Here is a 26,201-nt window from a genome sequence, read left to right as displayed (position 1 = left end):
AAACTTCCTCACCCCCCCCCCCCCCCCCGGTTCGTCGGTCCCTTCTAACCCCTTTTCCACTGGCACATCAGATCAGAGCCACGCCAGCGTGCGGCCACTCGCGGTACGGACACGTCTTCGACTGCCGCGTAGGCGTCTGCTCGTTGTCGCGAGTATAGCTCTCCGGAGCGTTCTCAGGGTTCAACCCCAAGTAGTTCGGCATGCCTCAAATATCGGTCCACGCACTGGGAGGAATTTGACGAACTGCAGAATCCACTTCTGGCTATTTGCCGCAGCACAGACAAAGCCAAGCCGTTGAAATTCTGGCCGAGGCCGGACGTCTGATTTTGGCTCCCGGCCAAAACGGAGCCAGGGGGGGTTTGTTGTCTAATCATTTTCACAACTGCGGTGTGACCTTTGTGGCACGGCTCGGCTCGGCTTTTGCGGTGGAAAAACGAACTGGCGCCTCCCTGAGCCGCGCCGCCGGGCTGGGCTCGGGGTCGCGCCCTGGCACGGCTCAGTTGTGCAGTGGAAAAAATATATAAAAAATTCTCTTTTTTTTTTTCTCTTTTACCAAGTATAGCCCCACTGAGCGACACGGCTCTTTTTCAGAAGCGACCTGGCCACAAATGACAGCTCAACAAAGTGGCTCATCATTGTGTCGAACTTTATAGCAGCCAGATACGCCAAAACGCACGTTGATTCGAAATGTGGGAGGGAAAAACCGGAGGACCCGGAGAAAAATCCACGCGACCACGGACAGAGACACGCAAACTCCAAATATACAGCAGCAGGCGTCAGGGGTCGGGATAGAACCCGCGACCTCCTGTACACCAGGCGAGGCGGTCAACATCTCGCCACTGTGGCGCCATGCTTCCTCCAAGAGCCTCGCTTGAGGAAGATGGTGCTGTTCTACTGTGCCCTTGATCCTTGATCTCTCCACCTGTCCGCTACCCCCCCCCGCTCCTTCCTCAAAACCCCTGGCTCCTTGCGCACGACAGTGCCCGGCGGAAAACTGGCATCGGCGAGAATTGTAGGGATAAATATGGCATCACTTGAGGTCTTCCAGGGCTAGCGGGGGGGGGGGGGGTTAAGCCGGACTGTGGTCGGGTGGGGGGACGAATTCTCAAAACGAGGAATGTGTTTCTCAAATTTAACGCGGCCTACTATGTCGGAAAAGGCGGCAGCAAAAAAAAAAACGCTGTCCCGACGGTTAGTTAACGTGAAAGCGAAAGCGGTGAGAAACGTCATAAATAGTATGCTCGTTAGGGGGGGCGGGGGGGGGGGGTTCAAATAAGCGACGACGCACGTGTGGACGAGGGGATGCAGTTGGACAGACGGGATGTTATGGCTGGCGCTGTGGGGGCTAGGAGCTCAGGTTACGATTGGTCATTAGAGCTATGATTAGAGTTGGGGTTAGGGGTAAGGGTCACGCGTTAAGGTCAGGGTTATGGTCAGAGTAACAGTTTTGGTTACAGTCGGATAGAGGGCAAACGTTAGGGCTACAAAAGTAATGACTCGGGATGAGGTCAGTATTATAACGAACAGCTGGGGAGGTTTAAAGTTACAGTTCGAATTAAGATTATTGTTCAAAAGTGTGTGGGCTGTGGTCAAGGCGTGCACTTGGCTTAGAGAGGTAGGGTACTGGTCCAGTAAAGGTAAAGATCAGAGCCACGGTCAACGTTCCGTCTCACCCCACCGCACCCGACCTGCTCTCTGGGTCGCGGCCTGTGCTCGAATTTCTACTTTCCCCCAACCGCTGTCTGCCCCCCCCCCTCCCCTAAGTGCCAACGTTAAGAGCGTCTTTCGCAAACTGCATAGAAATCCCATCGGTGGCATCCCACACAAGACTGTTAGGGCATCACACACATACACACGCCCAGACATACCCGCACGCACGCACACACGCCAACAGTTACGCGCACACACGCACCCACACCACGCCAAAGTAGGACTGAGGCAGGAATTTTGGCGAATATACCAATTTTGATTTCTCTTCACCATGGCAGGGACTAAAGGTTGGCGAGTAGGGGGTGGGAGGGGGGGGGTTGCGAGGGACCGTAGTAATCCGTCAGCGCAGCACTAACAGGCGCCCCCCCCCCACCCAACACATTCCAGACTGCGCATTCCCCCCCCTGCCCCCCCCCCGCCCCCAATCGACTCTAAAAGGAGTTCCGCAAAAATATATATATAATAGCTATGTATAATAAACACAAAACCGAATAGGTTCAATCGAAAAATACAAAATACGCGAGAGCGACGGCAATCGGAATACATCTTTGCGGGGATTTTTGCTCAATCGGTGGAACGGCTCTGGCCGCTCACAGGACGCAGCGTCCTGGAGTTCGCCCGACCGACCGCGCATTGCCGCGTCGGCGGCTCTCGGTCTCGTGTTGGTGCGCGGCTGTGCCGCACCCCCCCCCCAGCCCCGCTAAGTATGGTGCACAGCCCCGGCAGTACGGCCTACAGCCCGGTGTAAAGCCCGGCGTATAACGCGGCAGTACGGCGTATAACGCGGCAGTACGGTGTATAGCCTGGCGTATAACAAGGCAGTACGGCCTACAGCCTGGCAGTACGGCGTATAACGCGGCAGTACGGCCTATAACGCGGCAGTACGGCCTACAGCCCGGCAGTACGGCGTATAGCCTGGCGTATAACCCGGCAGTACGGCCTATAACGCGGCAGTACGGCCTACAGCCCGGCAGTACGGCGTATAGCCTGGCGTATAACCCGGCAGTACGGCCTATAACGCGGCAGTACGGCCTACAGCCCGGCAGTACGGCGTATAGTCTGGCGTATAACGCGGCAGTACGGCCTACAGCCCGGCAGCCAGTGCCCGGGGCGATGGTGTGGGCGCTAGATGGGGTTCTTGAGGATGCGTCCGAGACGGAAGTCGTAGACGCGACGGCACAGGTAGACGAGGCCGGGGTTGGCTCGGTCCGGCAAACAGCGGTGGGGGGGGGCCACGCGTGCCGGCAGCGCCGGCACCACGCCCGCCGAGGGTCTCGCCAACGGGCTCGCCCGCCGCCCCGACTCCTCGCGCTGGCGAACCTCGGCCTGGAACCTGCGAGCGGGGGTCGGGGAGCGGGGGTCAGGGAGCGGGGGTTGGGGAGCGGGGGAGAGAGAACGGCGAGTGTGGTTAGACGTGGCGGGGAAGGGAGAGGATGGAAGGTCGGTGGGCTGAGCGACAGGAGTGGGACGTTTTGTTTTTGTGTTTAGTTTGTTGTCCTCATTGCACCGCACCGGTCCACACATCGCATTGCACTCCACCGCACAACGCACTAGTCTACACATCGTATTGCCCTACACAACACACCATATGGCACACGGCACCACACTGCACTCTGCCGCACCTCCCATCAGCACGGGATCGATTATGTACGGCGCGAAAAAAGTTCGGCACACGTACCCCGTACTTAGTGAATGGACGACCGTGGCCGACTTAGAAGGGAACGCAGAGCGAGGGAGAGAGAGGGAGAGAGATAAAAACGGGACAGACGTTGTCCAGACGGTCAGGCGAGGTGGGGGCAAGGGTTGTGTGGGCGTGCGGAGAGCCACCTGCAGTACTCGAGGTAGGTGAGCACGTAGCACTTGTCCTCGATGCAGGCCACGCTGTTCTCGTCCTGGTGTCGCGACGCAAACACCTCGTTCTGTGGGCGGCCAAGCGGAAGGGGGTGGGTGGGGACAGCACGGCGTCGGCTGCGGCGTACAAGCGAGCAACTTTCCCCCGGGGTTGTTGTTACAGCGCGCACGCCGGGGCCGATTTTTCTTCGGGGGAACTGAAGAGAATTCTGGGGTGGGATCGGTGACGAGAAACTCCCGGCGCGTGGTAGCGGCGGTGTGGGTGGGGCGGGATGTCACGACGACGGCAAAACAACCGCGCGGCGCGTAAACGCAACGGAGAGAGACGTAGGTACGGCAGCGCCGTGAAACACTACAAGGCCCTTCCGTCGCAATCTCCACCGCACTTGGGCCCCGGGGAGAGAGAGAGTCTCTGGGCGCGCTCAGCGCACAATGGAAGGAGTGGCAGCGATACTGGGGGCATGACGGTGAAGGCGGCTGTACAAGTCGCAGGCGAGGAGGAGGAACGGCACAAGGTCGAGTGCGTGGAGGGAGAGTGGCGAGGAGGGAGAGTGTGTGGAGGGAGAGTGCGTGGAGGGAGAGTGGCGAGGAGGGAGAGTGCGTGGAGGGAGAGTGGCGAGGAAGGGAGAGTGTGTGGAGGGAGAGTGCGTGGAGGGAGAGTGGCGAGGAGGGAGAGTGCGTGGAGGGAGAGTGTGTGGAGGGAGAGTGGCGAGGAGGGAGAGTGCGTGGAGGGAGAGTGCGTGGAGGGAGAGTGGCGAGGAAGGGAGAGTGCGTGGAGGGAGAGTGCGTGGAGGGAGAGTGCGTGGAGGGAGAGTGTGTGGAGGGAGAGTGCGTGGAGGGAGAGTGGCGAGGAGGGAGAGTGCGTGGAGGGAGAGTGGCGAGGAGGGAGAGTGCGTGGAGGGAGAGTGCGTGGAGGGAGAGTGCGTGGAGGGAGAGTGGTGTGGAGGGAGAGTGCGTGGAGGGAGAGTGCGTGGAGGGAGAGTGCGTGGAGGGAGAGTGCGTGGAGGGAGAGTGCGTGGAGGGAGAGTGCGTGGAGGGAGAGTGCGTGGAGGGAGAGTGCGTGGAGGGAGAGTGCGTGGAGGGAGAGTGCGTGGAGGGAGAGTGCGTGGAGGGAGAGTGGCGTGGAGGGAGAGTGCGTGGAGGGAGAGTGCGTGGAGGGAGAGTGCGTGGAGGGAGAGTGCGTGGAGGGAGAGTGCGTGGAGGGAGAGTGCGTGGAGGGAGAGTGCGTGGAGGGAGAGTGCGTGGAGGGAGAGTGGCGTGGAGGGAGAGTGGCGAGGAGGGAGAGTGCGTGGAGGGAGAGTGGCGAGGCAGGAGAGTGGCGTGGAGGGAGAGTGGCGTGGAGGGAGAGTGCGTGGAGGGAGAGTGGCGAGGAGGGAGAGTGCGTGGAGGGAGAGTGCGTGGAGGGAGAGTGCGTGGAGGGAGAGTGCGTGGAGGGAGAGTGCGTGGAGGGAGAGTGGCGTGGAGGGAGAGTGCGTGGAGGGAGAGTGGCGTGGAGGGAGAGTGGCGAGGAGGGAGAGTGGCGTGGAGGGAGAGTGGCGAGGAGGGAGAGTGCGTGGAGGGAGAGTGGCGAGGAGGGAGAGTGCGTGGAGGGAGAGTGGCGTGGAGGGAGAGTGGCGAGGAGGGAGAGTGCGTGGAGGGAGAGTGGCGTGGAGGGAGAGTGGCGTGGAGGGAGAGTGGCGTGGAGGAAGAGTGGCGAGGAGGGAGAGTGGCGTGGAGGGAGAGTGGCGTGGAGGGAGAGTGGCGTGGAGGGAGAGTGCGTGGAGGGAGAGTGCGTGGAGGGAGAGTGGCGTGGAGGGAGAGTGGCGAGGAGGGAGAGTGCGTGGAGGGAGAGTGCGTGGAGGGAGAGTGCGTGGAGGGAGAGTGCGTGGAGGGAGAGTGGCGTGGAGGGAGAGTGCGTGGAGGGAGAGTGCGTGGAGGGAGAGTGCGTGGAGGGAGAGTGCGTGGAGGGAGAGTGCGTGGAGGGAGAGTGCGTGGAGGGAGAGTGGCGTGGAGGAAGAGTGCGTGGAGGGAGAGTGGCGAGGAGGGAGAGTGCGTGGAGGGAGAGTGGCGAGGAGGGAGAGTGCGTGGAGGGAGAGTGGCGAGGAGGGAGAGTGGCGTGGAGGGAGAGTGGCGAGGAGGGAGAGTGCGTGGAGGGAGAGTGCGTGGAGGGAGAGTGCGTGGAGGGAGAGTGGCGTGGAGGGAGAGTGCGTGGAGGGAGAGTGCGTGGAGGGAGAGTGCGTGGAGGGAGAGTGGCGTGGAAGGAGAGTGCGTGGAGGGAGAGTGCGTGGAGGGAGAGTGCGTGGAGGGAGAGTGCGTGGAGGGAGAGTGCGTGGAGGGAGAGTGCGTGGAGGGAGAGTGCGTGGAGGGAGAGTGCGTGGAGGGAGAGTGCGTGGAGGGAGAGTGCGTGGAGGGAGAGTGCGTGGAGGGAGAGTGCGTGGAGGGAGAGTGCGTGGAGGGAGAGTGCGTGGAGGGAGAGTGCGTGGAGGGAGAGTGCGTGGAGGGAGAGTGCGTGGAGGGAGAGTGCGTGGAGGGAGAGTGGCGTGGAGGGAGAGTGCGTGGAGGGAGAGTGCGTGGAGGGAGAGTGCGTGGAGGGAGAGTGCGTGGAGGGAGAGTGGCGAGGAGGGAGAGTGCGTGGAGGGAGAGTGGCGTGGAGGTAGAGTGCGTGGAGGGAGAGTGGCGAGGAAGGGAGAGTGCGTGGAGGGAGAGTGCGTGGAGGGAGAGTGCGTGGAGGGAGAGTGCGTGGAGGGAGAGTGCGTGGAGGGAGAGTGGCGAGGAGGGAGAGTGCGTGGAGGGAGAGTGCGTGGAGGGAGAGTGGCGAGGAGGGAGAGTGCGTGGAAGGAGAGTGCGTGGAGGGAGAGTGCGTGGAGGGAGAGTGGCGTGGAGGGAGAGTGCGTGGAGGGAGAGTGCGTGGAGGGAGAGTGCGTGGGGGGAGAGTGCGTGGAGGGAGAGTGCGTGGAGGGAGAGTGCGTGGAGGGAGAGTGCGTGGAGGGAGAGTGCGTGGAGGGAGAGTGCGTGGAGGGAGAGTGCGTGGAGGGAGAGTGCGTGGAGGGAGAGTGCGTGGAGGGAGAGTGGCGTGGAGGGAGAGTGGCGAGGAGGGAGAGTGCGTGGAGGGAGAGTGGCGAGGAGGGAGAGTGGCGTGGAGGGAGAGTGCGTGGAGGGAGAGTGCGTGGAGGGAGAGTGCGTGGAGGGAGAGTGCGTGGAGGGAGAGTGCGTGGAGGGAGAGTGGCGTGGAGGGAGAGTGGCGAGGAGGGAGAGTGCGTGGAGGGAGAGTGGCGTGGAGGGAGAGTGGCGAGGAGGGAGAGTGGCGTGGAGGGAGAGTGGCGTGGAGGGAGAGTGCGTGGAGGGAGAGTGGCGAGGAGGGAGAGTGCGTGGAGGGAGAGTGCGTGGAGGGAGAGTGCGTGGAGGGAGAGTGCGTGGAGGGAGAGTGCGTGGAGGGAGAGTGGCGTGGAGGGAGAGTGCGTGGAGGGAGAGTGGCGTGGAGGGAGAGTGGCGAGGAGGGAGAGTGGCGTGGAGGGAGAGTGGCGAGGAGGGAGAGTGCGTGGAGGGAGAGTGGCGAGGAGGGAGAGTGCGTGGAGGGAGAGTGCGTGGAGGGAGAGTGGCGTGGAGGGAGAGTGGCGAGGAGGGAGAGTGCGTGGAGGGAGAGTGGCGTGGAGGGAGAGTGGCGTGGAGGGAGAGTGGCGTGGAGGGAGAGTGGCGAGGAGGGAGAGTGGCGTGGAGGGAGAGTGGCGTGGAGGGAGAGTGCGTGGAGGGAGAGTGGCGTGGAGGGAGAGTGCGTGGAGGGAGAGTGCGTGGAGGGAGAGTGGCGTGGAGGGAGAGTGGCGAGGAGGGAGAGTGCGTGGAGGGAGAGTGCGTGGAGGGAGAGTGCGTGGAGGGAGAGTGCGTGGAGGGAGAGTGGCGTGGAGGGAGAGTGCGTGGAGGGAGAGTGCGTGGAGGGAGAGTGCGTGGAGGGAGAGTGCGTGGAGGGAGAGTGCGTGGAGGGAGAGTGGCGTGGAGGGAGAGTGCGTGGAGGGAGAGTGGCGAGGAGGGAGAGTGCGTGGAGGGAGAGTGGCGAGGAGGGAGAGTGCGTGGAGGGAGAGTGGCGAGGAGGGAGAGTGGCGTGGAGGGAGAGTGGCGAGGAGGGAGAGTGCGTGGAGGGAGAGTGCGTGGAGGGAGAGTGCGTGGAGGGAGAGTGGCGTGGAGGGAGAGTGCGTGGAGGGAGAGTGCGTGGAGGGAGAGTGCGTGGAGGGAGAGTGCGTGGAGGGAGAGTGCGTGGAGGGAGAGTGCGTGGAGGGAGAGTGCGTGGAGGGAGAGTGCGTGGAGGGAGAGTGCGTGGAGGGAGAGTGCGTGGAGGGAGAGTGCGTGGAGGGAGAGTGCGTGGAGGGAGAGTGCGTGGAGGGAGAGTGCGTGGAGGGAGAGTGCGTGGAGGGAGAGTGCGTGGAGGGAGAGTGCGTGGAGGGAGAGTGGCGTGGAGGGAGAGTGCGTGGAGGGAGAGTGCGTGGAGGGAGAGTGCGTGGAGGGAGAGTGCGTGGAGGGAGAGTGCGTGGAGGGAGAGTGGCGAGGAGGGAGAGTGCGTGGAGGGAGAGTGGCGTGGAGGGAGAGTGCGTGGAGGGAGAGTGGCGAGGAAGGGAGAGCGAAGGTGGAGAGAGAAAGGAAGGAGGAGGAAGATACATAGGGAAAGTAAAGTCGAGAGAAAACTAAACTATTTACTAAATTGTTTTCATTTTTATTTTACCAGGCAAAGCCCACTGAGCTACGTAGCTACTTTTCAGAAGCGACCTGGTCATCACAAACGATAGCTCAATGTATAGAAGACAAAATACTCGAAACGCATGATGTTCATTTTAAATGTGGAGGGAAAAACCAGAGGACCCGGAGAAAAATCCACGCGACCACCACGAGGAGAGAGACACGCAAACTCAAAATATACAGCAGGCGTCAGGGCCGCGATCGAACCCACGACTTCCTGTATACCAGGATAGGTAGTTAACATCTGCTAGCCACTGTGATGATGAGAGAAACACGCATAACTCAAAATATACAGCAGGCGTCAGGGTCGCGATCGAACCCACGACTTCCTGTATACGAGGCGAGGTAGTTAACATCTGCTAGCCACTGTGATGATGAGAGAAACACGCATAACTCAAAATATACAGCAGGCGTCAGGGTCGCGATCGAACCCACGACTTCCTGTATACCAGGCGAGGTAGTTAACATCTGCTAGCCACCGTGATGATGATGAGAGAGAGAGACGCAAACTCAAAATATACAGCAGGCGTCAGGGGTCGGAATCGAACCCACGACGTCCTGCACATCAGGCGAGGCAGTGAACATCTCCTTGCCACTGTGACGATGAGAGAGACACGCAAACTCAAAATATACAGCAGGCGTCAGGGTCGGAATCGAACCCACGACGTCCTGCACATCAGGCGAGGCAGTGAACATCTCCTAGCCACCGCGGCGATAGGAGGAGAGAGGACCAACAAGGGGGGGGGGGACACAGAAGGCAGGGAGAGAGAGAAGAGAGAGTGGGACAAAGTGTCAGGTAAGGAGAGGGTGCAAGGGAGAGAGACAGGGTAGATAAGGGAGAGCATAGACAGGAAGAGGTGGTGGGGGGAGGTGGGTAGGGGTGGTGCGGGGGCGGCCGTACCTCACAGTGCTGGCCAGGAACCCTGCCACCCTGCGTGTGCTCGGGGCGGTAGTACCACAGCAGGCTCATGGTGAGCTCCCCTGCACACACAGCACCACAGTTCCCCCACTAAAGCCTCGCACAATGCGATCGGCACGGATGCGGATGTCGGGGTGGGAAAGACCTTCAACATGCACACCATACGTACGAGCAATCCTCAAGGGCAGAAAGGCACATAATGGTGTGTGGGTTTATTTGTGACTCACCTGGTTGTTTTGCCGTGGCTATAGCGCCAGTTTAGCAGTCACTTTAGTACCTGTTAAGCCGTGGTTATTTCACCGGATTACTCCCATTAGCCACGGCTACCGCACCTGTTTTGGGGTCGTCCCACAGCGCCGAGATCTTGGCGACGTACGGCAGGCACTTGCGACGAGGCCCCGACCTCAGCAGCACGCAGTCGCGCACCGCGATGACGTCACCGCCGCGTCGGACGGCGCCGTAGCAGCGCCTCGGCACCAGCTCCAGCTCGCCCTGCTCCCCAACGGAGGCACGGACCACGCCGCGTCATCACCGATGACCACGCCGCGTCATCACTGCAGCAGCAGCAGCGGCGGCTTTTGGCGAAGCAGTCGAACAGAGACGGTCGCCGCGTCGCGCGCCAACAAGATGCGCTGCTTCCGCGGCCATCTGGAACGCTCTTCCTTCCGAGCCACTGGAGCTGTGCACTTTTAAATCATCGTCGAGATTGCCAAGCTCACTTCCTACGAACCGCTTATTCTGTTTAGTTTATTGTCCTTTCCCCCGTACCTCCGATTAGCACCGTCGTCTACGTACGGTGTGACAGAAGTTCAACATACATATTCTTGCAGGGGCAGGACGTGGCAACTTTCAGGAAATGCAGAGTACAGATCGTTCTCCTATAACGTCGCAACTAATGTACTTGGGAACGCATTTTTGTTATGACGCGGAGGCAAATTGGATCTAACGCGATTGAGTGAATGGAACTACGTCACACGAGTAGCAATAAGCGTTTGTGCGGCTGCCTCGGCGAAGCATCATCACACGAGGCAGTGGGAGGCAGTGGGATGCTGCTGGATGCTTCTAGATGCTACCCACGCGCCTCGGTGTTTGTTCAGCCTGCGTACGCATCTCACGTGTTATGGCGGACCGTGCGCTTTACCCTATATTATATGTCACCTATTATAATGAGATTTTCCCACAGCGCGGTGTTCTCCAGGAGTGCAACTAATACCGCGTTATGGGAGAACAGACCGTCGGTGTGCCAAGCGTTTAAAAGGCAAGCAAGATCTAGGAGGGTGGGTAACAGTTCTGAATTCAATTACAATGCTGTCCTTCGTAACATATCGCAATTTCAACATTATTGTAATTTAGACCAATACATCTGTTGCTCCAATCGTAATTATAAGTGAACCAAGATCATGATCATGAATCGCATCGAACCGTGCACGCGCTGGAAATTTTTAAGTTTATTCAAATCGAAAGCTGCCAACGCATACGGTTTTACCCTGTATTCTTATACAGGGAAATTGAGTTTTCATGTCCATACGGACTTTGTAGGATGAACGTTGAGATTTGTAAGGGCACGGGGTGACCAATAAGGTCCGAATTGGTCTGTAATAAGGTAGGCACTGATAAGGGGTTGACAGGTATGCGATATTGCATTTAGTTATGCTGTAATTGAGTAGATGGCACTGCACTCGGCAAAAAAAAATATCTAATTGCTTGATCACAAGAAAGAATTCTGTTTTTGCAAAAATGTGAAATTACTCAACTGACTTTAATGGAAAGAGTTGTTATTTCTTCATAGCGGAAGCCCAGTCAATGTGCATGTGTGCAAGTAAATGATGCATAGACAAAGCTCCCCCGTATAGCCTTAACAGACTGTTTGGGCAAGGGCCGTTAGCGAGCACCTATGAAGGCTGGCACGGCACACGAGGGGGGGTGGGTGGCCAGCAACACGCCCGGCCGCCTTTGTCTCCCCAGTGGCGATGTTCACTACACATCGCACCAGGTACGCATTTGAGGCCGAGTCGACCTAGGGGAGGCCCCAAGACCGGTTCAAATATTCGTCACTGGAGGGGGAATCGAATTCGGGACACCGGGTTCGTAGCGGAGTGCACTAACCGCTACGCTACCTGGTGGCCAGGCGGGTGCTGGCCACGCAACTCCTCATGAAGGCCGGCACGGCACTCGCTAATAGCACTTGTTATAGGCCTGGGGGATCCTTGTCTTGATGTGGCCTCAAAGTGCACCTGGTATGGCACAAACACTGTCATGGCGTCACCAGTCGTGAATGGCGGTTCTTGTTGTGCGTGTGGGTTGCGCGTGAAGTGTTTTGTGGGGTACGCGTGGGTACGCGTGGGTACGCGTGGGTACGCGTGGGTGCGCGTGGGTGCGCGTGGGTGCGTGTGGGTGCGTGTGGGTGCGTGTGGGTGCATGTGGGTGCGTGTGGGTGCGTGCGAGGTGCGAGTGGGTACGTGTGGGTGCGTGTGGGTGCGTGTGGGTACGTGTGGGTACGTGTGGGGTGCGAGTAGGCGTACCGCCACGTAGACGGCCTTCTCGTAGGCCTCCCCGACTGGCACCCAGCCGTTGGTCTGCCTCCGTGCCGTGTAGCTCAGCGCCACCTCGCACACCAGCGACGCCGCCGACGCCGCCGCGCCCCTCGCTCCCCGCATGCCCCCGTGCGAGCCCCGCTTGTCCGCACCCCGGCCGGCGCCCGCCCTACTGCCGCCAACGGCCGGTACGAGCAACAGCCCGGTGCCCGGGTGGTCCCGGCAGCCCGGTGACGGCAGCTCCGGGTAGGGGCTGGCAGGGATCGAGCGTGCCGGGTACAGGGCCAGCGGCCGCGGCAAACCCGACGCCGGGCGGGCACTGGGGTGCCGCGCTTGCGCCGCACGGCAGCCGTAGCCGCCGTGCTCCTCCTCGTTGTCCTCGGTGTCCTCGGGGTGCGAGTGCTGCTGTTTGTGTTGGTGGTGGTGATGCTGCTGGTGGTGGTGCCGGTGGTGCTGCTGGTGCCGACGGTGGCGGTGGTGGTGCTGGTGGTTCGTCCGCCTGCCGTCGGAGCTGCCGTTGGCGCGCGTGCCGTACACGACGGACTCGGCGTGCGGCAGCTTCACCAGGCAGACCCTCGCCGCCCGCGGGTCCACGGCGCTGCCGACCGCCGCCTTCCCCACCGGCCCTGCGCCGGCGCCGGCCTCCTCCCCGACGCGGCACCCGCAGCCGCAGCCCCACTCGCGGCAGGGCTCGCACGGCGCGTACGACGGAGCGGCGCTCGCTGACGGACGCGGGAACCGCACCGGCGACTGCCGCCGCTCTCCGGCGTGGCCGGCGCCCGCCCTGCCGGCGCCGGCCGAACCCGGGTTGGCGCGCGTCGCCCGCCCGCCCCGCCCGGCCGGCCTGCACGGCTTCGCCGGGGCGACGACCGAGGGGCCCGGATCGGAGCGGGAGCGCACGAGCTCGCGGCCGCCGGCGCCGCCGGCACGGCGCGGGCGCTTGCGCCGACTCGCGGCGCCGCCGTTCTTAGCTGTTCTGTTGCCGCCGCCGTCGCCCCCGGCGCCGCGCCGCTTCGGCGCCATCCCCCCGCGGTCGCAGCCCCCCGCCGCGGCGGCGCCGTCCAGGCTGCACTGGCGGCGGCTGCGCTTGGCCGGCGGTTTCACCGACGACGACGCCGACGCCGCTGCCAGGTTGGGCAGGTCGCGCTCCAGGAGGGCGGTGACGAGCGCCTCGGCGTTAAGACTCGCCAGACGGCGCTTGCGCGGCTCGAAGTAGAAGTGGCACGGAAAGAGGTCCCAGGAGCCCTGCTTGAGAACGAGGACGTCGCCCTCGGCGCCACCGCCGCCGCCTGCCGATCGTCCGCCACCCGGTTCCGCTGCCGCGCCCTCCGGGGCCGCCTCGCTCGGAGGCCCTCCTGCGCCCGTGGAGGCCACGGCCGTCGTCTTCCCGGGCCGCCAGGACGCGTTCCGCGCGCCGCGCCCGCTCGCGGCGGCGGCCGTGGCGGCGGCGGCAACGGCGGCTGGCGCGGGCGAGGCCGTGGAGGCGGCCGTGGCGGCGGCGGGGGCGCGGCGAGGTGGCGCGGCGCGCCGGGCCGCCGGCGCCGCGCGGCACGGCGGGGCCTCCAGTCCCAGCATCGCGTCGTGCGCGCGCTCGGCGGCGGCGCCGGCGGCGCTCCCCGCCAAGCTCTCGGCGAACTCCAGGCCGGGGGCGTAGTCGCCGACGGAGGTGGCGGCCGCCGGGGCCGCGCCGCTCCTCTCGTCGCCTTGGGGAGGGGGGGGGCCCCTCGCCCCCCCAGCCTGTCTCGCCGGTTGTCATGGAGACCGGGCAGTGCTGCAGCGATGCCATGCCTCATAGGAATCTGAAAGGACCGGCAAGGGGGTTTGCGGACACAGGTGAAGGGCGTTCGCGCGAACGTGTGATAACGGCGACTTGGTATTATACGGCTGCCCCCTTGGGGAGCAGCCACTGACTCCCCCCCCCCCCCCCCCCCAGGGAGCAGCTACTACCCCAGCCGGGGACCTCCGGCTGCGCTGGCCTTTGGCCCTTCGGAGCACGGTTGCTGCTGGCAGAACAAACGCCGCACCCACTCTTCCCCTCCCCGCCAAACAGAAGGGAGCACGCGGATCGCTCACTTCTCAGGATGCTCGCTCCACGCGCCTCCCTGCACGTACGTTGCCATACGGCGAGTCAATTGGAGCACACCGGGGCTCGTGCTGACGCTGTTTCGTCAGCGCTGTTCCAAGCTTTCGATTAGGCTGTGCCAGCAGTGCACTGAGAGCGGTCGATGGTGCTTCCGTAGCGGTGACAATTTTTGTTACGTCCCTTGTGGCGCTGGTTCTTAGAAGCTTCAGAAAGCTTCTACAAGCCACACATCTTCTGGGCACTTCGCTTAAAAAAACACTAAAACGCCGGGGACAATAGTGGAAGAGCCAAGTCATGTGGAGGTGGTGCATCGTAACTTGAACAATTAAATAACTAGCATGGATGCTATTAAACTATTTTTTATTTTACTCGGTAAGGCCCCGCTGAGCTATGTAGCTCTTTTTCAGAAGTGACCTGGCTGTCACAAATGGTAGCTCAACGAAGTGGCTCATCAACACGTGGACATTTACAGCCAGCCAACTACTCTAAACGCGCGACGTCGATTCTAAACGTGGAGGGAAAAACTGGAGGACCCGGAGAAAAACCCACGCGACCACCACGGGGAGAGACACACGCAAACTCCAAATATACAACAGCAGGCGTCAGGGGTTGGGATCGAACCCACGACCACCTGCATACCAGGCAAGGTAGTTAACATCTCCTAGCCACCGTTGACACCCCATAGGTGCTCGGCCACAGATCTACTTGCGATGGACTGGAACGTGTCGGGCGGCCACCATGTATCAGAGGTCGCAACCAGGTACCCGATACCCGTACCCTACCCGATACCCGGCTACCCGTACCCGGCCGGGTACGGGTAGCCGTTTGCGACCCTGGTGCGGCCGGGTACGGATATTGACCCTGGCCAATGACCGAGCAACCCAACGTTCCTACCAGCTCCCTCCGCAGCAATGTGTTCAATACCGCTTGCTTTGTTCGTTCTTCTTCTGTTGTTTGTTCTAATTTGCCCCGAGATTCACGTGTTGACCACCACTGGTAGGGCCCAAAATGTATGGGGAGGAAAAGACCGAACGGTGAATGCTAACAAAATTAGATTCTGGATGTGTTTTTGTTTATGTTTTACTGCGACAAACCCATACCTGTCAACCCCTTATCAGTGCCCTACCTTACTACAGACCAATTCAGACCGTATTGGTCACCCCGTGCCCTTATAAATCTCAACGTTCATCCTAAAAAGCCCCATCACAAGGGAGAAACACAAACAAATAGACAATCACCACTACTACACTCACCACTAGTACACTCAACACTACACTCACCACAAGTACTTACCACTACATACCAGTCAACCCCTTCATCAGTGCCCTATCATACTACAGACCAATTCAGACCTTATTGGTCACCCCGTGCCCTTACAAATCTCAACGTTCATTCTACAAAGTCACATCAAACAAACGGACATATGAATGTTTTGCCCGTATTAAAACGTCTGTACGCCGTATGGACCTGCAAACTAAATTTCCCCGTAAACGAATACGGGTAAACCGCATGGCTTGCCAGGTATGTAAACCTATACTGCGTACTTAGTTATATTGCGTGACCAGTACTTTGGTCTTTGTAGTCAAACGGGTTGACGTCATCTCCAAGGTGAGTGGAGGGTGCCTTCGAGATGACGTCTTCACTAGAAGCAGCACAGCATCTGGCAAGTCTAAGGGACATTTGTTTTTTGGCAGTATCAAAATGTTGACATTAGAAGAGTAGGCTTTTGCCTTTCTGGCACATGAAATAGGTGTTAAGATGTTCGAACAACCGATCGATACCTATTGTAAGGCATCAAGTCTGCATTAAACACACATAGCAAAACATGCAAACAAACACGATCTGATATCACTGGTCAACACACTTTTTCTGGCATAAGGTAATTTTGGGGTGCTGATTCCAAATCTGGCATCAGTTTTTGTCTATCACATCAGGTTTTTGAGATATCAAATATTGCATTTTCAATAAAAACAGCAGAAGAAAAATATTAAATAAATGTGGATATCTACATTAAATGATATTATAAACACACTATCCTAAAAATACAGCACCATATTTTAACACTAAAGCAGTCGCTGACTCGCAACAACTTGCAATCATAAGTGACAGAGTTAATTTCGGGTAAAAGCAATGAAAATGGGGTATGCCGATAGCATAAAATGAGATGTGATAGAGCAAATCTGAGATCAGATTTGGAATCAGCACCCTGAAATTAGTCTAAAACAGCTGCAAAAGTCCAGGCCAGAATTTTATTTTTGTTGTTGACCAGTGTAATACATGCATTGTCTTTGGAATTGATTGCCCTACACCCGGGACAGCCTTGTTTATGGGCTTGTCTCACCACCGGTGTTAGACCAGGGAACGCCAAAAGGTAATGCAAATATCAAAGCATTAATAACCTCGGGTTTACCGAAAGAACCAAAGAGTAACCTCTGGTTGTTTGGATATTTTTGCCACAAGCATGTGTGGTTAATGCAGACTTGATGGCTTGCCATAGGTAACTACTTTGTATTTGAACATATTAACACAATTCCTGCTTTATTGCCAGAAAGGGTAAACACCTATTCTTCTTATTTGGCAAGCCCTGTAACCACGTGGTTCTAGCTCTGCACCTCACTCCTTGTGCATCTGCTATCTCTCCCGTCTTTCCTCAACACACCTCTCATCTCTGATAACATCACTCTCATATCTTTTTTTATCCATTCCCCCTCCTATCTTACAGAGGTCGCAATCGGGTACCCGATACTCGTACCCTACCCGATACCCGGCTGCCCGTACCCAGCCGGGTACGGGTATGGGTACCCGTTTGCGACCCTGGTGCGGCCGGGTACGGGTACGGGTAGACCGTGAGTCACTGGTGAGTAATCTGCTTGTATGTCTGTCTATAGTTTTCTAGTTAGCTTTTTGTCGCTATTTCTTTTATGCCTGATGATTGCTTGTGTTGCAATCGAAACGTCGTAATATGCTATTATTTAATTTATTATTTTATCTTTAGACGTGACTTATCCGAAAGAACCAAAGAATAATTCCTGCAGTCACGAAAGCTCCAAAATTAAGATTGGTGAGTAACTGTTTGTCACTCATTTCCCAACGTCTTGTCTCTTCTCACAATTCAAGTTCCTAGAATCAACCCACCCGCGCCTGCAACATGGCTTCATCCCAGAGGTCGCAATCGGGTACCCGTACCCTACCCGATACCCGGCCGGGTACGGGTAGCCGGGTATCGGGTACGGGTAGGGTACCCGTTTGCGACCCTGGTGTGGCCGGGTATGGGTACGGGTAAGGAATCAAATCCCGTTTGCGACCTCTGCTATCTTATCTAAATACCTCAACTCAATCTCACGTGATTGTTTGTCACCTACATATTCTCCTGATTGAGTCTCCTTTCTATTCTACCTCATCTGGTTAGATCTATCTCCTGCCTATTTTGTATCTATTGTGAATGTATTCCTCTCCTTGACAACTTTAAAAACACATCTATCTTCTACTGCTTCTGAATACATCTCTCTCCTATCTCTTATATGAATACATCTATCCTAATATATTTTATTTCATATTAATGTATCAATATTCAAACGTCTTCAAAATTATCTGAATATCTCCCATCACCTTCCTCTTGTATCTCATCTACTATTACTCAACTATAAACTATTAAACTCCAATCCTGATACATCTCCAACCATCAACTCAATCTTGTTTCAACAGATCCATCAATAATTATCGGTTCCTCTCTTCTATCGCACCCGGATAAAACTTTTAACATATTCTTTTTTTCTGGTTAACTCTCCAATAAGCTCGCTATTTTCAACGCCATCAAAATGAATCCGTCACATCGTTAAATCACGTTGACCCTTCTTTGATCCCACCTCTCTAACCCACCTGTATATTCTCCCGCTTCACACACACACACATCGGTCTATTGCCTTCGTCTGTAAATCGCCTTGACATCCCTGCGTATATGACACGAGATCAAAACGGATCATTATGATCTCCCGCGTCGCATGAAAACGCTGTTGTTGCCTACAACTACTCTCATCTCACTACATCTCAATGACTCGCCTACACCCGCCGTTTTACCATTCCTCTTGCCGTGCGTCCACATCTCTTATTTTTGCATCTCTCTGCATCCATCCGTTGTCCACGTCTCTTGCAGATGTATGCCGCATCTCTCGTATCGCTACATCCACCCGCTTTTCGCACCTCTCGAAGATATTACCGCATCTCTCATCCGGTGCGCCTCGTGACCATCACATCTCTCGATTCTCTTGTTTTCACCTCTCACCTGGCCGTGCCCGTATTTCGTCTTGGGGGTCAAATGCGACCAGATCGTTATTGAAAGTATTCAGTATTTGCTTCGAGTGCACCCTTACAAATAACCACGCTGCACTCTAACCTTGAGCACCTCACATTTTATCATTAAACACCCTGCACAACTAACTCTGCATTACCTTACCATTAACCCGCCATGCGCTTTAACCTTACAACACCCTGCCCAACTAACTCTGCAGCACCTTACCATTAACCCGCCATGCGCTTTAACCTTACAACACCCTGCACAACTAACTCTGCAGTACCTTACCATTAACCCGCCATGCGCTTTAACCTTACAACACCCTGCACAACTAGCTCTGCAGTACCTTACCATTAACCCACCATGCGCTTTAACCTTACAACACCCTGCACAACTAACTCTGCAGTACCTTACCATTAACCCGCCATGCGCTTTAACCTTACAAGACCACGCACATCTAACTCTGCAGTACCTTACCATTAACCAACCATGCGCATTAACCTTACAACACCCTGCACAACTAACTCTGCAGCACCTTACCATTAACCAACCATGCGCATTAACCTTACAACACCCTGCACAACTAACTCTGCAGCACCTTACCATTAACCCGCCATGCGCTTTAACCTTACAACACCATGCAATCGTTTCTTACCACCCGGCCACTTGCCTCCTAAGTCATCCCACACCTGAAGCTTGAACCAACACGACTGATCTTTTTACATTTCCCTTGTACTCATAACTCAAATCAGCCTCAGCTACCACGCGGAAAAAGCACCCTGTATTTCACCTTAAAACACTCCGCGCTTGATCTTCAACCGGTACCGACCCAGTACGCAGAACCTGCTGGTTCCGACAAGTGTCACAGAGGCACCCAGCAGTGGCAGATGACGGTGGCAACACCGCCACCAACACCGAGTGCCAATAAAGACCCCACTGACCGTGGCAGTCTGCACCCATCCTGAAAGGCTGACCTCTCTCGCGCCAGCGTGAGTTGAGGAACCACAACCGCTCTTTGGTAAATAAAACCCCTAAAACTTGACACACCCAGTGACACTAACCCTAACCACCACCCACCCCCCGCTAACACCGAGGCATCGGAACTAATTTCAAACCCAGCATTGCCATGGGACGTGTCAACAATCATTTAGCGGCACAGCAATTTCGGCCGGGCAGCTATTTCACGACAAACGCTCCCCACACGCACACAATTTACGCACACGCACACACGTTGAGCGAAAACGAACCCGTCTCGACTTGCATCGGTGGTGTCACAATTTATCTTTTCTCAACTCACTGCGACACCCTCTCTGCATCACACTCTGTGCCACTAATGTGCGACGACTGGACGTGTGTATGTGTGTGGGTGAAAAATATATTTTACAGCTCATCGGATTCCGACAGGATGAATAAATATTCCGATTCGAACAATTCTGATTTAGCACACGGCGTCAAACGCTGTGCTCCTGAAAACTGTCAACCTCTAAGGACTGTATCGTGTCACCTTCTGTGTGTCACCCTCTTGAGTGTCACGCTCTGAGCATCACCCTCTGAGTGTCACCCTAATCCTCTCTACACTCCTGATCCTGGAAGTGTCACAATTGATCTTTTCCCAACTCACTGCGACACCCTCTCTGCATCACACTCTGTGCCACTAATGTGCGACGACTGGACGTGTGTATGTGTGTGGGTGAAAAATATATTTTACAGCTCATCGGATTCCGACAGGATGAATAAATATTCCGATTCGAACAATTCTGATTTAACACACGGCGTCAAACGCTGTGCTCCTGAAAACTGTCAACCTCTAAGGACTGTATCGTGTCACCTTCTGTGTGTCACCCTCTTGAGTGTCACGCTCTGAGCATCACCCTCTGAGTGTCACCCTAATCCTCTCTACACTCCTGATCCTGGAAGTGTCACAATTGATCTTTTCCCAACTCACTGCGACACCCTCTCTGCATCACACTCTGTGCCACTAATGTGCGACGACTGGACGGGTGTATGTGTGTGGGTGAAAAAATCTATTTAACAGCTCATCGGATTCCGACAGGATGAATAAATATTCCGATTCGAACGATTCTGATTAAACACACGGCGTCAAACGCTGTGCTCCTGAAAACTGTCACCCTCCAAGGACTGTATCGTGTCACCTTCTGAGTGTCACCCTCTGTGTGTCACCCTCTGAGTGTCACCCTCTGAGTGTCACCCTCTGAGTGTCACCCTAACCCTCTCTACACTCCTGATCCTGGCAGTGTCACCCTCTGCCGCATTTCTATCTGTCACCAACACGACCGGCCACAACTCCGCGCCACTAACACCGATAGACACACAACACACACACACACCCCTCTAGCTTGGCTAACGGTGTCACCCACAATCTGTGCCACTAACACTGCCGGCACGTGGCTTGCCTTCGTTCACTCCGCACTATTCTGCCACAAAGACAAAGACTCCCCCCCCTCCTCCACCGTGTAGCCTCAACAGACTGTAGGGGCAAGTGCTGTTAGCGAGTGGCAGCACCTACGAAGGCCGGCACGGCACACGAGGGGGGGGGTGGGTGGCAAGCACCACGCCTGACCGCCTTCGTCTCCCCAGTGGCGATGTTAACTACCCACCGCACCGGGTACACACTTTAGGCCGAGTAGACCTAGGGGGAGGGAGGCCCAGGACCGGTTCAGATATTCTGAGAATCGATCTCGGGTTCGTGTCTCGCAACGCCGCTTACACCACCACACCACCACCGCTCCCCATACTCTTGCCACACGTGCCGTGTCACTGGAACACGCTCTTACCTCTCCTCCACACACGATTTGTGGCATCGACAGGCAACACTGTGGCATCGACAGGCAACACTGTGGTATCGACAGACAACACTGTGGCATCGACAGGCAACACTGTGGCATCGACAGACAACACTGTGGCATCGACAGACAACACTGTGGCATCGACAGACAACACTGTGGTATCGACAGACAACACTGTGGCATCGACAGGCAACACTGTGGTATCGACAGACAACACTGTGGCATCGACAGGCAACACTGTGGCATCGACAGGCAACCCTGTGGCATCGACAGGCAACACTGTGGCATCGACAGGCAACACTGTGGCATCGACAGACAACACTGTGGCATCGACAGACAACACTGTGGCATCGACAGACAACACTGTGGTATCGACAGACAACACTGTGGCATCGACAGGCAACACTGTGGCATCGACAGGCAACACTGTGGCATCGACAGACAACACTGTGGCATCGACAGACAACACTGTGGTATCGACAGACAACACTGTGGCATCGACAGGCAACACTGTGGTATCGACAGACAACACTGTGGCATCGACAGGCAACACTGTGGCATCGACAGGCAACACTGTGGTATCGACAGGCAACACTGTGGCATCGACAGACAACACTGTGGTATCGACAGGCAACACTGTGGCATCGACAGACAACACTGTGGTATCGACAGGCAACACTGTGGCATCGACAGGCAACACTGTGGCATCGACAGGCAACACTGTGGCATCGACAGACAACACTGTGGTATCGACAGGCAACACTGTGGTGTCGACAGGCAACACTGTGGCATCGACAGGCAACACTGTGGTATCGACAGGCAACACTGTGGTATCGACAGGCAACACTGTGGTGTCGACAGGCAACACTGTGGCATCGACAGGCAACACTGTGGTATCGACAGGCAACACTGTGGTATCGACAGGCAACACTGTGGTATCGACAGGCAACACTGTGGTGTCGACAGGCAACACTGTGGTATCGACAGGCAACACTGTGGCATCGACAGGCAACACTGTGGTGTCGACAGGCAACACTGTGGTATCGACAGGCAACACTGTGGTGTCGACAGGCAACACTGTGGTATCGACAGGCAACACTGTGGCATCGACAGGCAACACTGTGGTATCGACAGGCAACACTGTGGCATCGACAGGCAACACTGTGGTGTCGACAGGCAACACTGTGGTATCGACAGACAACACTGTGGCATCGACAGGCAACACTGTGGTATCGACAGGCAACACTGTGGCATCGACAGGCAACACTGTGGTATCGACAGGCAACACTGTGGTATCGACAGGCAACACTGTGGCATCGACAGGCAACACTGTGGTATCGACAGGCAACACTGTGGCATCGACAGGCAACACTGTGGTATCGACAGGCAACACTGTGGTATCGACAGGCAACACTGTGGTATCGACAGGCAACACTGTGGTATCGACAGGCAACACTGTGGCATCGACAGGCAACACTGTGGCATCGACAGGCAACACTGTGGTATCGACAGGCAACACTGTGGTATCGACAGGCAACACTGTGGTATCGACAGGCAACACTGTGGTATCGACAGGCAACACTGTGGTATCGACAGGCAACACTGTGGCATCGACAGGCAACACTGTGGCATCGACAGGCAACACTGTGGTATCGACAGGCAACACTGTGGTATCGACAGGCAACACTGTGGTATCGACAGACAACACTGTGGTGTCGACAGGCAACACTGTGGTATCGACAGGCAACACTGTGGCATCGACAGGCAACACTGTGGCATCGACAGGCAACACTGTGGTATCGACAGGCAACACTGTGGTGTCGACAGGCAACACTGTGGTATCGACAGACAACACTGTGGCATCGACAGGCAACACTGTGGTATCGACAGGCAACACTGTGGCATCGACAGGCAACACTGTGGTATCGACAGGCAACACTGTGGTATCGACAGGCAACACTGTGGTATCGACAGGCAACACTGTGGCATCGACAGGCAACACTGTGGTATCGACAGGCAACACTGTGGTGTCGACAGGCAACACTGTGGCATCGACAGGCAACACTGTGGTATCGACAGGCAACACTGTGGTATCGACAGGCAACACTGTGGTATCGACAGGCAACACTGTGGTATCGACAGGCAACACTGTGGTATCGACAGGCAACACTGTGGCATCGACAGACAACACTGTGGTATCGACAGGCAACACTGTGGCATCGACAGGCAACACTGTGGCATCGACAGGCAACACTGTGGCATCACTCTGTGTGCCGCTAACACCGTCAGTGACGACGCCCTTGGCACTTCTCACGCGAGCCGTTTTCCGTTTTGTCGGACTGACAGTCCACAAAATCTTGCGTCACAAGTGCCACACGCTGCAACACCGTCACAATGTGCCACTACCACCATGCCACACTCACACCATGTGCCACACTCACACCATGTGCCACGAGCGACTCCCGTGTCACGGTGAAGCCGCCTTCGTCCCGGGCCCTGGGGCAGAGCCGTCACCACCGTCCCCCTCCATCCCCCCACACCCCCCCTACACCACCACCCCTCACCACCCCCCTACACCACCACCCCTCACCACCCCCCTACACCACCACCCCCCCCACCACCACCCCCCCCACCACCACCCCCCCCACCACCACCCCCCCCACCACCACCCCCCCCACCACCACCCCCCCCCACCACCACCCCCCCCCACCACCACCCCCCCCCACCACCACCCCCCCCACCACCACCCCCCCCACCACCACCCCCCCCACCACCACCCCCCCCACCACCACCCCCCCCACCACCCCCCCCCACCACCACCCCCCCACCACCACCCCCCCCACCCACCCCCCCACCACCACCCCCCCACCACCACCCCCCCCCCCACCACCCCCCCCCCACCACCCCCCCACCACCACCCCCCCACCACCACCCCCCCCACACCACCCCCCCCACACCACCCCCCCCACACCACCACCCCCCCCCCCACACCACCACCCCCCCCCCACACCACCACCCCCCCCCACACCACCACCCCCCCCACACCACCCCCCCCCACACCACCCCCCCCCCACACCACCCCCCCCCCACACCACCCCCCCCCACCACCACCACCCCCCCACCACCACCCCCCCCCACACCACCACCCCCCCCCACACCACCCCCCCCCCACACCACCACCCCCCCCCACACCACCCCCCCCCCACACCACCCCCCCCCCCCACCACCACCCCCCCACATCACCACCACGCCACCAGCCCCGTGTCTCCCGCCCCCCTCTCGGCCGCGATCATCACCAACCACCCACCACCACCATCATCATCATCGCAACAACACCTCCTGCTGCTAACCAAGCCGAAGCAACCGCTGCTGACGAAGAAGAAGAAGACGACGATGTTAACGATGTGTTAGACAACCACGACGACCATCACGACGACGACGATGATGATGTTACCCCCCACCTCATCGCTCAGAGCTGCCGCCCGCCCGCCATGTTGTGTCGCGTACAGTGGCGTCACGCGGGACCACTGGCCCGCTCCGCCCTTATATAATAACAATAATAATTATATAATGCACACATCTTTATTTAGTTTTATTCTTCTTAGTCTTCTTAGTCTTCCGATTACCGCCGCTAACTCGCTAATGCCGTGACACCTACACATCACCAACACTTGGCCATGACACAATTCTTGAATCGCACCGCCGCCACGCGGTGTGCGAGGTTCACCACCTACTTGGGGTGGTGATCCTGATGGTGGTGATGGTGATGGTGGTGATGGTGCTGATGGTGGTGGTGATGGTGGTGGTGATGATGGTGGTGATGGTGCTGATGGTGGTGGTGATGGTGGTGGTGATGATGGTGGTGATGGTGGTGATGGTGCTGATGGTGGTGGTGATGGTGGTGGTGATGGTGCTGGTGGTGATGAGAGCGGGCTTACGACGCCTTGGAAAAGTCCACGCTGCTGCTAAGGCTGCTCCTTCTTCTTCTTACACTTCTGCTGCTGCTCTTGCTGCTGCTCCTACTTCTGCTGCTGTTCCCTCTCCTGCTGCTGCTTCTGCTTCCTCTCATTGTGCTCCTCCTTCTTACACTTCTCCTGCTGCTGCTTCCTCTCGTTCTGCTGCTCCTATTGCTGCTTCTCCTGCTGCTGCTGCTGCTTCTCCTGCTGCTGCTGCTTCTCCTGCTGCTGCTGCTTCTCCTGCTGCTGCTGCTTCTGCTGCTGCTGCTTCTCCTGCTGCTGCTGCTTCTGCTGCTGCTGCTGCTCCTGCTGCTGCTGCTGCTGCTGCTTCTCCTGCTGCTGCTGCTGCTCCTGCTGCTATTGCTGCTGCTGCTTCTCCTGCTGCTGCTGCTCCTGCTGCTGCTGCTGCTGCTGCTTCTCCTGCTGCTGCTGCTGCGGCTGCTGCTGCTGCTGCTCCTGCTGCTGCTGCTGCTGCTCCTGCTGCTGCTGCTGCTGCTGCTCCTGCTGCTGCTGCTGCTTCTCCTGCTGCTGCTGCTGCTGCTCCTGCTGCTGCTGCTGCTTCTCCTGCTGCTGCTGCTGCTCCTGCTGCTATTGCTGCTGCTGCTTCTCCTGCTGCTGCTGTTCCTGCTGCTGCTGCTGCTGCTCCTGCTGCTGCTGCTGCTTCTCCTGCTGCTGCTTCTCCTGCTGCTGCTGCTGCTGCTCCTGCTGCTGCTGCTGCTGCTGCTGCTCCTGCTGCTGCTGCTGCTTCTCCTGCTGCTGCTTCTCCTGCTGCTGCTGCTGCTGCTCCTGCTGCTGCTGCTGCTGCTCCTGCTGCTGCTGCTGCTTCTCCTGCTGCTGCTTCTCCTGCTGCTGCTGCTGCTGCTCCTGCTGCTGCTGCTCCTGCTGCTGCTGCTGCTGCTGCTGCTCCTGCTCCTGCTGCTGCTTCTCCTGCTGCTGCTGCTGCTTCTCCTGCTGCTGCTGCTGCTGCTCCTGCTGCTGCTGCTGCTGCTTCTCCTGCTGTTGCTGCTGCTGCTCCTGCTGCTGCTGCTGCTGCTCCTGCTGCTGCTGCTGCTTCTGCTGCTGCTGCTGCTTCTCCTGCTGCTGCTGCTCCTGCTGCTGCTGCTTCTCCTGCTTCTGCTGCTGCTTCTCCTGCTGCTGCTGCTCCTGCTGCTGCTGCTGCTGCTGCTGCTCTGCTGCTGCTGCTGCTGCTGCTGCTTCTCCTGCTGCTGCTGCTCCTGCTGCTGCTGCTTCTCCTGCTTCTGCTGCTGCTTCATCCTTAACTGGCACGCCGAGAGCTCCTCTTCTCTCGCCCTCTCTCTCTCTCTGTTTATATATTTGTTATATTATTGACATTTACGTACTCCTGC

General features: G+C 57.7%; 1 protein-coding gene across 1 annotated transcript; it reads right to left on the bottom strand.

Moving 5' to 3' along the window:
• Positions 1 to 2,125: 2,125 nt before the first annotated feature.
• LOC144949077 (uncharacterized) lies at positions 2,126 to 24,415 on the bottom strand. The gene is made up of 6 exons (XM_078878906.1): positions 24,361 to 24,415; positions 11,707 to 13,517; positions 9,517 to 9,676; positions 9,167 to 9,246; positions 3,538 to 3,629; positions 2,126 to 3,043 (listed from the first exon to the last, which is right to left on the bottom strand). Exons 2-6 carry the CDS (start codon positions 13,291 to 13,293, stop codon positions 2,836 to 2,838), a joined length of 2,127 nt encoding a protein of 708 aa, XP_078735032.1. The 5' UTR covers positions 13,294 to 13,517; positions 24,361 to 24,415; the 3' UTR covers positions 2,126 to 2,835.
• Positions 24,416 to 26,201: the final 1,786 nt, after the last annotated feature.

The sequence above is a fragment of the Lampetra fluviatilis genome, chromosome 52 (genome assembly GCF_964198595.1).
Source record: "Lampetra fluviatilis chromosome 52, kcLamFluv1.1, whole genome shotgun sequence".
Classification (NCBI taxonomy): Eukaryota; Metazoa; Chordata; class Hyperoartia; order Petromyzontiformes; family Petromyzontidae; genus Lampetra; species Lampetra fluviatilis.
Note: the sequence above shows the minus strand (reverse complement) of the source record. Positions and strands in the feature narration are given on the sequence as shown.

Coding starts and splice junctions, on each gene's coding strand:
- LOC144949077 (XM_078878906.1), bottom strand. CDS start 13,293: ATGCTGGGACTGGAGGCCCCGCCGTGCCGCGCGGCGCCGGCGGCCCGG. Junction 9,677..11,706: donor AGAAGGCCGTCTACGTGGCG/GTACGCCTACTC, acceptor GTTGGGGAGCAG/GGCGAGCTGGAGCTGGTGCC. Junction 9,247..9,516: donor GTGGGACGACCCCAAAACAG/GTGCGGTAGCCG, acceptor CTGTGTGTGCAG/GGGAGCTCACCATGAGCCTG.